The 12582-nt window shown below is 40.8% G+C and overlaps 1 protein-coding gene across 4 annotated transcripts in view; it reads left to right on the top strand.

The window, feature by feature from the left end:
• Nucleotides 1-12582, top strand: part of ERC2 (ELKS/RAB6-interacting/CAST family member 2) — a 954807-nt gene that overhangs the window by 549501 nt on the left and 392724 nt on the right. For all 4 annotated transcript variants that reach the window (XM_082414434.1, XM_082414435.1, XM_082414436.1 and 1 more), the window contains one exon: nt 8877-9037. In XM_082414434.1, the coding sequence (XP_082270560.1) occupies nt 8877-9037 (161 nt within the window). The remainder of the gene's footprint in view (nt 1-8876; nt 9038-12582) is intronic.

Below are 12582 nucleotides of genomic sequence, written 5' to 3'. Positions count from 1 at the left end.
GTAAAAATGCCTCCCAGTTGCTCAGTAAGTATCTACACCAGACATACACAGAAGTGTATATTCACGGCCTTTTTCTCAGGGAGGTTCCACTGAGCCAAACCCGATCTGGAATGAAGAGTGCTCAAGGGCCTTCTGGAGAAACTGTTACTCATCTGTACTCCAACACGGACTCTGTTCAGTCAGAATGTATGTATTTTACACATTTCTTCTCCATCCATCCTTTATTGTGATGTGAAATTTTGTCAATAAGCCTTGGGGGAGTAGGGGGGAAAGGGGAAGTTTAAATTGTAGTCAGAATCGAAGAGCTCAAGCCCAAACACCCTCACTTGATGTGGGTATTTGTTTGCAGCTGAAGGATCAGAGGTGACACGTTTAAGCAAAGCTCCCAGAAGTTTAAACTTCAGTGAGGAGAAAACAAATCCCAAACACAATCTTAAGGGTAGCCAGGTCCAGGCAGAAAGCAATCTGGGGATTTTCAGTTTCAACCTTTTCCAAAAGGTGTCACTCTAAGGCAGCAGTGGGGAGGTGGGAGGGAGGTGGAGATAGAAATGTCAGATAAGAGTAATTGGAAAAATAAGATTAGTAGTCCTTGTTTTAACAGATCCTTCGGCCCACAGCATCACTGTCTAAGAAGTTGTTGCTGTTGAGGAGGGAGGGTTTCAGCGTTTATCTTTACCTTCTGATCTTAGTGTGACCTTCTCTGTGCCCAGAGCAGAGCTGGACCAAGTCCCAGCTATTCCCACAGGACCAATTCACATTCCAGTTTTGCTGTAACCTGGGATACGGGGATTTCCTTGGCTCTGTGTTCTGGTGCAGACTGAAAACTACCATCTTCTTGCACTCAGGATGTAGTGAAGACAGAAAACTAGGATGGATGGTAAGGAGAAAGGCAGAAGAGCCTGTGTATTTTTTAACATATGGTTTTAAAAGCTGTTTTAAAATTCCACATCATTAACACAAAATAGATACTAACTCAATACTGACATATAATTTAAGAAACAAATTGTTTTATCAAAATATTTGAAGATCAGCTCTTGCCAAGTGAGCCTCTTGAAAAGCACTGGATGTTGCCACGTGTCAGGAAGAGACACACAGAACAGGGAGTGGGGCTCTTGGCAGATAACTGAGAGAGAAGCTGGTTTTCAGATATTTAGTTAAACAACACAAATGTGTGTGTAAGTTTAAGTCGACACATGTTAATGATTTAAGGTCTTAAACAGGTTTTTTATTTTATTGTTTTAAAGCTCCACTATTCACTTTAAAAGTTCTGACGGTTTCTCCAGAGCTGGGTGTAAGCATTAGACTCTTTAGAAATTCGTTTGATAGCTTCATTTTTCTTAAAGTGTACAGAGTTAAGAATTATTCAAATACATCTGAATAGTCCTTGTACCTTAACCATTTTATAAGAGAGTTTTTATAATCTGCCACATAGAATGACTAATAAAATCAGAAACGACACACAATTACTTAGGGGTTTTTGTTTTGTTTAGTTTAATTGGTGAGACCAAGTAGTCATCTAGCTTGAAGAAACCTTTAATTACTATGTTCTAGATATGTAACACCAAACCAATATATATTTTCAAATGCAATCTTAGTTTTCTAGATACAGGATCAGAATTCCAGTCTTACCATATTTGGGGACCTTTTAGGAAATTCTTTTAAGTGGAACATGTTAAGTATTATAGAAGATTTCTGAGGTTGCTGTGAATCTCTTTTCATCAAGGATGGCCTTTTAGGAATAAAACAGCCTTTCTAAAACTTTTTTACCCCCAGGAAATATTATTGTTGGGTGAATTATTAATAGATGTGCTTCCAAAATAAGCAAATGCTGTGTTGAATAGAGACACATGGGTTGCTTTCCTGCTGCACTTCTCAAAAGTGTTTATTGGCTCATAATCATTGTGATTCTTCAAGTAGCAATTCCCTAATGAACAGAACCACATGGCCCCCAGCCTGGGCCCCCTAGCACATGTTTTTTCCCTCCTCTTCAGCAGGCCGCTCCCACTTACCTGCCTTAGGGAGGTGGGCTGTGAGGCCTAGGGCAAGACTGGCTTTTGTTTAACTCTTGCTCATCACTCAGTCCTTTCCTTTAACAGTTTTTTTTTTTTTTTTAAATCACTATTGTAATTAAAAGTTGTTTGATTCAAGCTTGCCTGCCAAACCAGACAGCTTCTGAGGTTGAGCCTGTTGCCTGCGTCTAGCAGAAGGCCTGGCACGTGGGAGACACCCAGTGAGACGAAGTGGTGGAATGATGGAAGGACTGCACGTCTCCCAGGTCCCGGGCAAAGCGGGTAGAATGCAGAGCAGGATTAAAAGCTGCTTGCTTCTACCCCAGCTCAAAGCCTGGGACATTTTTATTGTGCCGCCTCGAAACTCACGGGTTCCTGGGTGCTCTTGGTGGCTGATGGGGTGGCACTGAGCATAGGGGTTCCATCCATTCAGGAGCTGAGTAACTGAGCCCTCTTGTCTGCATAGCAAAGAGAAGGTGCTTGAGGCAAACAGAGAGCAAGAACTTGAAGGGCATTTGGTGAAGATGGCAAGGGGACCACTGATTTACGGGGTAGGAAAGTATCAAGTTTGCACTTACAGTTCATCCATCATTGCACTAAGTGGGTCAAAGGAAGGTGTTTCAGAATCACATCTTTGCATTCCCCTTCCTCTCATTCCTCAGGTATTTATTGAGTGTGGACACTGGTTCTGTGTCGGGGCTGAAGGGCCTTCCACAAAGAGAACGGAGATGTGGTCCTTGCCCTCTGGGGATTACAATCCAGTTGTAGCAACTAAGCACACACATGAAATAGTTGTGCAGAAATGTGAAGTGGTGTTTAATTAGGTGGGAGAAAGTCAGGTGCAGACGGTAAGAACTGAAGGCACTTGGGTTGGGTGAAAATAATGTGGCCAGGAACCCATAGTAGGGACAGTGGTAACTGTCACGCACTGGACACTTCCAGCGTTTCTAGCAGAGAGGGTTGGATGCTTTATGGGTATTATCTCCCTTTATACTCATGCCAATCCTGTGTGGTAGCTTCTGTCTCCTCCCTATTTGATAGAGGAGGACCTTCAGGCTAAGAGAAAGGTCAGCAATGTCCAGGGTTCCCAGACAAGGTTGCACTTTGGCATCACTTTGGAATCATCTGCATCTTTAAATACTGATGCCTGACTCCTACCCTCAAACATTTTAATTTAGTTGGTAGGAGTGTTACCATGGCATCAGGATTTTAAAAATCTTTCTAAAGGATTCAAAGGTGCAACAGAGTTTAGGAAGCATTGGGTTAATATTGTCCTAAGGTCACAGAGATCCTGTTGGTGGAGCCAAAACTTGAATCAGGTCTGCCTGTTTTCAGAGCTCCAGATTTAATCACTGTACCTGTGAAGGAGGCCAGGGCCCTGTGGCAGAGCCTTAAAGGAGAGGCGATTTCAGTAATTGGAGGGGTTGGTATAGGGCAGTCCAGGGGTGTGTGTACATGTGTGTGTGTGGTTGACGGTAGGTGACACCAAGCACAAAATCTTGAATTCAGTAATAAGCAAACATACAATGGGTTGAATACTTACTGGCACTTTATTAACAAGATCTGACACTTCTGTGGCAGCAAGTACGTGGCATTATTCTTAGGGCATCACGCACGTTAACCCATTGAATCTTCACAAAACCCCTTTGAGCTAAGTTCCCACATCACAAGGAAGAAACCTGGGCTCAGAAAACTTTTATAACTGACTCAGAAGGACACAGATAGTTAGTGGTAGGCTAGCTCCTAAGTTCTGTTTGTAACCACTATGCTGTGCTTATCTCTTATGTTAAGAATGTACTAGGTGTTTTCATATTTGCCAGTCCCTGCACTAAGAGCTTTACTTTCATTGCTTCATTTAATACTTCCAGTAACGCTTATGAGACATACCATTGTTATAGATGAGGAAACTCAGACACTTTCCCAAGGCTCTATAATTAAAAAGTGGTAAAGCGGGTATTATTAGTACAGTCTGGTTTCATAATCCATGATTTTAACCATTCTCAGTATTTCAAAATACTTAAAATTTTAAAAATTCAAATTAAATCTTAAGTGGAATGCTATCTATAAAACAAAGTAGAACAGCTCCCTTTGAATGTGAGATAGTGGACGAAGATCTCTGCTGATTCACACTCCTCCCCCTCCACTGATCTGTTTATCAGCTCCCAGATGCCTTTTTGGAACCCCTGGTGCACTAGGGAACACAGTCTGAAGACAACTACTTTGGGCATCTCAGGAGCCCCTTGAGATGCTGGAACCAGGCCAGTGATATTTTTGACAAAATATTGATGGTTTAGGCATATTTTCCTGACAGTAGGGAGATGAGTTGTAACAGTAAATCCTGTGAGACATCTTCGAATCCCAAATTCACAGGGCCCAGTTCAAAGTCACATTGAGACACACAGTCAAAACAGCTGAAAAAAATCAAAAGGGAAGTCTAACCTTCAATTTGTATCTTCAGAAAACATTGAAGGGACCCCAGGAATAACTCCTAGCAACTTTTTTCCCCTTCCCTTTTTCTCTTCCTTCTCAATTATCTTATTCTGCCCTTAAAACAAAACAAAACCTCTGTGTCCCCCATCTCCAGGCTCATTATTCCTCTTTCTTTTCTCACTTGTATCTCCTTCTTTTTTATTATATAAATCATTGTAGCCTGCCCTTAAAAGTATTATACCTTTGCACTCAGTTTTACAAGTTCACTCTGCTACCCATTTCCTAAAATCCAGGCACAGAACTGGCTGAGAGATAACTCTGGTAGGGGAGAAGCTGATCAGGCAAAGCCATGTCCTTATTTATGGTAGGGGTAGAGACAAAGGCTAGGAATACACACAAACACGCCCACTTATTTTCAATCCTATCAGAAATGTGGGAGGGGAAGGGATCCAAGCTTGAAGCATCAAAAATAATGGTAGAAAGCGATGATGGGTCCAAGAAGTATTTCCAAAACAGAGCTATAAGACTTGATGATGAATAGAAAATAAAAGAGGGAAGAGACAAATGTGGTTCTGAGATCTTAAACATGAGTGACTGAGAAAAGGTCAGGGCTACCAATGTGTTAGGGAGTGGCAGGTTGGGAGGGCTGGGATGGGTGGTAGGGATTTGGGTTTAGATATGTGTGCGTGGATCACTGTGAATTTAAAGTGATATTATGACATCCAAACGGAAGTCATCAGTGGGTGGTTCAGTATATGTGAAAGATGTTAAGTGAATAAAAGGAGACAAAGGTTGGAAAAGTATCAGAGTTGAGAGCTGTGGAGACAAATCTCAATCCTCCTCCTGAGGAGCCACATGGATGAGGAAAATGTCTCTGGGACAGAGTCATAAGGGGAAAGGTCTAGTTATGGACTGCAGGAAGGTGAAGAATTTGCAAAAGAAACAGGGGAGATAGATTACCAATTTAGGAGAGCTTCCGAGAGCCCAAGGGAAGGGTTGGCTTTTAGGAAAACGGGGAATGGATACATCCCCACTCACCCATTAAACCATGTTTCAGAGAGACTATTTAATGAGAAGGAGAACTTTCTAATGATACATTTATTGAAAACTATTTAGAAAATTATATATAGCATCTCAATTATACATACACACAAATAGAGAGAGATGGGGAAATTAAAACAAACCGTTTAGAGTGTTTATCTCCATGTGGTGGGATTTTGGGTGATCTTAGCGAAAAAGAATGTCATTTAACCTAAATAAAAAGAAACATTTAAAATTTTCATATCTGTATCTTTTAGATTCTGTACGAGTGTACCTTATTATAAGAAAAAGTGTTATTTTATTGATATCAATTAGAATAAATGATGTATAGGTTACATCATCTCACTTACTATCCATAAACATCTAATAGAATAAGCAACATAATTTCCTGTTTCCAGATAAAGAAACTGAAGCTAAAAGAGTTGAAGGAACTTGTGTCAGTCATACAGTGAGTGATGGAGACATGATTCAAATCTGGTAGTTTCTAAGGCACAAGTTTCATATACATGGCCAGCTAAAATATTACTTCAAATGAGGGGAAGAAGTTGGGGAACTGTTTAGCTGTGCAGACTACACATTAAGAAAAGACATATGGCAAGAAGGAAGGTACCAGTGGCCTGCAAAGGTAGAGTTTCCATGGGATAGCAAGAATAAGAAGCACTTCCTCTTGATGAGAGGGGATTGGTGGGGGGGAGATGGAGGCAGGTGTTATAGAGCACTTGGTAAGAAGTGTGACAATTCATCAGTCAAGACAGCCCAAGTCAAGCTGGGGGTAACGGCCCCTTGTCTCTTGGTGTAGTACAACAACGGTGCGTACCTTGCTTATGTGATGTGGGTTGGCCTTGGGCTTCATTGTGGTCACTCAGGGACTCAGGCTGAAGGAGACATCGTCTGAAACATGCTTCTGTGCTCATCATGGCAGGGAAAAGGGAAGGTTGGGGTTGACTGCTAGTACTTAAATGCTTCTACCTGGAAATGACAATGATCTTCTTGGCCAAACCCTCACCCAACTTAAAGGGAGAGCGGAGGTGTTGTCCTACCATGTGCCTGTAAGGGGGAGAACTAGAATATTGTGAAACACCCTAATGACTACCACAGCAGGGAAAACATTTCTTGCTTTTTAATGCTCCTGTTTGGGTAGCAAAGGAAACAGTTTGCAGAACTCTAGAACATTTAACACAGGAGGTACCATGGGCATCATCTGGGAAACTGAGACGCAAGAATCAAGTGCTTATTTGCACAAAGTTACAGGTAGAAACAGTGGCTGTGCGAAGACTAGAACAGTGTGTCTGAGGCCAGTGCCCCAGGTGGTCCAGTGTGCAGTCCTCAGTGGTCAGGTGAATTAGGAGGAGTGAAAGGCCTTGGCCTGGGAAGCTATTTTGAGACTCTGCTTCCAAGGTGTTGAAAATAGCAGCCTCACCTCAAACTAAGAATTATTGACGTTGGAAGCCAAAAGCATCTCCAGCAGTCAGAAAAGTCTGGATTACGTCTCTCAGATGTCCAGGTTTTCTCCATGTGATTATTGCTGAAATGACCAGGGCAGCCTGCAAGTCATTACTCTAAGGTGTAATTGTTAAAGTTGGGTTAATATAAAACTAGTTAGTGCCTGCCCTAAGCAGTCAGGTGGCAGGTGAACTAAGAACTTGGAAACCCAGCTGAGTAGCATACTGTGTCTGTAGATTGCAAGCAGGTCAGTTCAGTTAATGAGAAAGATTCAGCAGGTGAGAATCCTCGACACTCTCCCTCTTCTCTGAGATAAATAGTACATTTGGGATAAAGAACAATTTATGGAAGGAAACGGGGTCATGAGTGCACAGGCCATCCCATATGGAGGGTCAGGCAAACTGTATCTGAGTTGGCACTTGGAATGCCCGTAATACTGATATTTTTTTTTAAACACTGCTATTGAGTATATCAACAATAGGGGAAAAAAGAAGACAAAATAAAAGAAAATGAAAAACCACCTCTGCTTCAGCCTCATCAAGTATCGCTTCTAGTTATATTTATGATATTCTATGAACTTATATGAGAAACTAAAAAGTTTAATTGCTTTTTAATTTTTAAATTTTGTATATTTCTGAAGTTAAAGAATAATGCTATTTATCCTACAATTAAACATGTGTAATTCTGTGACTTTCATAGGTTATCGTTTATGTTCCTTGCTTTTTACACTGTTTTTGGTTTTGGCTTTTATTTACATTACATGGCCATCAAGTTTCCTCTTTCTATCAGGGCAAAATGGAGGGTTTTCTGAATCTTAAAATCCTGTAATTTACCTTGGATATGAACTATAATGCTTATTCTGAATACATTCCATGTAAAACTGCAGAAATTGTGTAGAAAGTCTTTATGAATTGGAACTTAACATATCATTGACACGTTTTGAAGGGCGTCTGTTGACTTTGGTGATAGATGATCCCATTCTGCCAAGTTCAGCTGGAAGGGGTGACCCAAACATCAACCCTGGAACCTAGAAACTTCCTGAAACCGTGGTTTTAAATCAGCAGGGTGGATGCAGCATGCATCTGTGCAAGAGATGGCATTTCACCAGCTTGCTCCACGGAAGTCTCTGGAACAAAACCATAAACATCAGCCTTCTTTGTTGTGTGTTGGCTTTTAAAAGCCTCCAGTGGTTTGGGGAGGATAAGGCCTTGCCTTGGGGCTCCCTGGTCCAATTTTTTGGGACCTGGCTGAAAACCCTGGATATTTGATAGTCTGGCTTATTTCTGTGGTGTATTAGCACCCTATAAAAGTTACATGTCATTTATTTCAAGTTTAGAACCCTCTCAAACTTCAGGGGCAAACCAAACTTGAACCTTTTGTGGCTGGAATTCTGTTTACCTTTGGCCAAACCTTGCTTCCTGAATGTGAAACAGGGAGGTGAGGTGAGAGGGAGACCCCTGAGGCCCTTTGGACACCAAATCGCTTTTGCCAAACAAGGCTTTGATAGGTTAAAACATGAATGAATTTGAAACACATAGAATAACTTCCTGTCAGAATACTTTGGGGCCTACACACAGAAGTATATTGTGCCGGGCAAAATGCGTTTTGAGTGTTGCCTTCAGCTAACTGAAGTGAGGCAGTATCTGAGATTTTTGCCAAACAGGTTGAAATTGGGTCAAGCCACTCACCCTCCACTTCTAATAAATATATTAAATAGTTTCTATAAAAGTTAGTGGATAATCCAATTGAATGAGGACCTTGAGAAATTTGGACATTTCTTGTGTTTGAAATATTTATTTTTAACTAGTGACAAAGAGTGGATGCCAAGATACAATGCCCAGTTCAAGGATGGCTTTGATTCCTTTGTGTGTATTGTCAGAACATAGGCTAGCACGAAATGCCTTGTGCTTGAATGAAGGAGAAATAACACACTGCATTCCACGTGCTTTACAGATAGAGGAACTGATGAATGCACTGGAGAAGACCAGACAGGAACTGGATGCCACCAAGGCTCGCCTTGCCTCCACGCAGCAGTCTCTGGCTGAAAAAGAAGCACACTTGGCCAACCTCCGGATAGAGAGGAGAAAACAGCTGGAGGAGATCCTGGAGATGAAGTGAGTACCCATTTTTGCTTTCCTACTCTCTCTTTTCTAACTTCTCTTTAGGGATGAGAAAGGGAAGGCTAGAGAAGAGGAAGAAAGCTTGGAGAAAGAATAATTTAGCTAACACTTGACTAGTTATTTCCATGACTACACTTCTTATTTTTTTGAATTATAGCTTCCATGTCCCAATTTGCACATGTCTCACATCTGTTATTAAAAAAAAAGAATCCAACATTAGGTTTTGTGCCTCTGTGTTTTGTGGACGGCACTAATATTCTTAGATCTGTCGAAAAGGTCCGAGTTGGCCAAGGGACAGAGGCCTTGTTAAGCACAATGGTAATTTAAGTCCTGCTCAGAGTTAAGTGGAAACTTTTCTGAGGAGATATTTCCTAATTGTGACTATAACTTTGCTAATTATATTCTTTTCACTTGTGTATAATGCTTGGCTTGTGTTGGCGTTCATAGAGTCTCAAGTTTGGCACCTCTTTGTTTAGAAAGCAGGACTCTGATTTGCTGGGCCGATAAAAACAGGCTTGGAAATCCCCCTGACCCCCTAGGTAAGGGCTGGGGGGAGACAGGAACAAATGTCTTTGATTTAATCAATAAGGTACGGCTGCTTGTTGGGCAGTGGTCGTTCCTGTAGGCCTGTGACACACCTGTCTTCACCTAGCTTTTATTTCGTTCTTACAATGAAACAATATCACCATGGAAGAACATAGTAAAGGTAATTACTCAAAGATTTTAGAGGTAATCAATTGCTGTGGATCTGTTTCTGAAAAAATAGGCAGGAAGCAGCATCTCCCTCTGTAAGTTTTAAAATGAAATAATCACTAAAATATAATTTAAATCCAACCTCCTTCCACAGTAAGGGGAAATGTACAGAATTATGGCATCTTAAGCCTGTAACATAGACTTTGAAATTGGTGGCTAGGTATGGAAGAATAACCTTATCCTGACCCTGCAAGTCTTACACATGGTTAACATTAAACCCAGGAAGCTTAGATCATGGAAAATATGGAATGAAATATTTTGAAGGATTTAATAACGAGGACAAAACTTTTATTCCTCGTCAACTACCTCAGTTTCTCCAAGACCAAAGAATAAGTAGTTTTATTTCCACTTATAAACTCTCATTTTTCCTAATAAAAGATGATATAATAAAAACAGATATTATTATCCTCAGTTTAGAGGTGAGGGAACTGAGACTCAGCGAGATTTCAAGTAATTTGCTTAAGGACATCTGGCCAGGATTAAAACCAAAATCTAATCAGGCTCCCTTTCTACTACCTCATTTTCTCATGGAGCTTATGTCACCTCCACCAAGTCCAGAACTTTTGTCTGAGTCACTGCAGTAATTATGCTGCCTAGAACAGTGCCTGCATATGGTAGGTGCTCAGTAATTGTTTGTTGAAGCAATGAATAGATTGAATGCTGGAGATTGGATATTATGTACTTAGGAAGAAAAGTATTTCAAGCATTTGGACATTATCGATGTGATCAATAACTTATTAATAATACCAGTACATTGATTCCATCAGCCTTTATTCTTTCTCTTTCACTTATCCAGCTTCTGCCTCCTTGTGTGTTGTTATGTGTCAAGTTCAGCCTCGTTTCTCTCGTTGTTCTGCAGCTGTTCCCAAGTTAACTCTACAGCTCCTGGAGTGATTTATTATGCCATTATAAGGAAACTTTCATTATTTCCTGTTTATAAAAAGAGCATATACTTTCAACGTTTTGAGAGAACAAGTAATGGTGAAGCATGCTGGTTTGGGAGTCATCAGAGCTGGGTTGAAATCCTCTTGCTTCCACTTGGTGGCTGTGTGACTTGGGGGAAAATGACCTTAACATCGCTGGCCCTCCAGTTTCCTCCTATGATGACTTTTGTGGGGTGGTTGTGAGGAGAGGCACTCAGAGCAGGGCTTGGCACACAGAAAATGATATATGTGTGTAAATGGCGCTATCAGCCAATGAAAATATGTCATTTGTTTAATATACTTTGTGAAGAGTATCATTTATCTAAAATTTGGGTTTATTTTTCTAAAACATATAAACTTTTTCCATGTGTATGTTTTCCTACTTAATTTCATGATTTCAGATAGCACCTAACTAAGACCTCTTTTGGTGAATTGCCACGTTATTGCCCAAGTGCTTATTAATCTGCTGCCACTGCAAAATAAATACAAAATTCCTATTAATTCCTTTGGTAAAAGTAACAAAGCCCTGCTTCATTAAGCGCAATATGGACCTCATTCACTATTTAACTGGCCCAGAAGCCCCACTTACCGGTGGGCTTCTTCCCAGGACTATGGGGACACAGGTGCAGGACAATTACATTGACTGAGAACCCCAATTAGTTTTATCAGCCTCTTCAGTTGTTCAAGTCAACCAAATGGTTTGGTCAATCTTGATTTTTAAGCTGAGTTGACATATTGGTTATTTGGCATTAACCAAGTCAGCGTAAGTTAGCGGGAGCAGTCAGCTGGATGTATCACTGTATCTGCTGTCACTCTGTGCCAAGGGCTGTTGGTTTTCATTCAACTGACAGGCATTGTGCAAGCAACTTTAGGCAAGTCTACCCAGTTTCCCAACCCTGGTAGCAAGGGAGAGGCTCTGTGGTGTTAGAGGAAAGACGGACGGGGCCTTGAGTCAAGAGAAAGAAGATGTGGTCTTGTAACTCAACCATAAGGTTAAAGGAGATCACTCTCTGGTTGCCTCAGTTTTTTCTTTGGTAACGTGGAGGTAATAATACTTGCCCTGCCTACTCTATAGAATTGTTATAGGGACAGGATTTTTTTTTTTTTAATACTGAACTGAAATTATGTAAACCAGCATATGTAAAAGTGCTTTGAAACATAAAAGGGGATTTTGAAATAAGAGGTGGTGTATGTTAAATTCGTTGCAAAATCAAATGGCACGGAGTTTTAGTATTGGGAAGCAGCTGGGTCCAACCATCCAGCCTACGTAAGCCAGACTCCTGTCCACATAATGACTAATAAGGAATTCATCAGGCCCTGGTGAAGACCACTTCCTTTGGAAGTCACGGGCTCATAAGGTGGTGGTTCGTGTTCCACGGCCATGCAGGTAGCTCATTTGTCCTTAGATGGAACTGAAATGGCTTTCCATGGAATCTTCCCACTTGTCTTGGTTTTTGTTTCAGAGCTACATAGATTTCACCTGAGCCCCATCCACAGGACAGCCAGCCTTTTAGATATTTGTTGGGGTAAAAGTGTGCATTTTAGGAAAAAAAAGAAAAAAGAAACAGAGAAGCAAAACTTAAAAACAAAACCACCTCGATCCCACCATGCAGAGATGGATGCTGATAGCATTTTGGTATATACCTTTACAAATGCTCTCTATTATTTAACAAAATTAGATTGTACTTCCATATTTTATAAATCCTGCATTTGAGAAATGAAAGGATGAATTAGTTCAAAAATTTATAAATATTCCTTGAGCACCGACTATGTGGTAGGTACTGTTCTAGGTGGAAAAACAAAAATGGCTGTCAGTATCAAGCTTGCATTTTAGTAAAATGAGAGAAGGAAATGAATGAACAA

This window comes from Balaenoptera physalus, assembly GCF_965194825.1.
Source record: "Balaenoptera physalus genome assembly, chromosome: 11".
Classification (NCBI taxonomy): Eukaryota; Metazoa; Chordata; class Mammalia; order Artiodactyla; family Balaenopteridae; genus Balaenoptera; species Balaenoptera physalus.
Note: the sequence above shows the minus strand (reverse complement) of the source record. Positions and strands in the feature narration are given on the sequence as shown.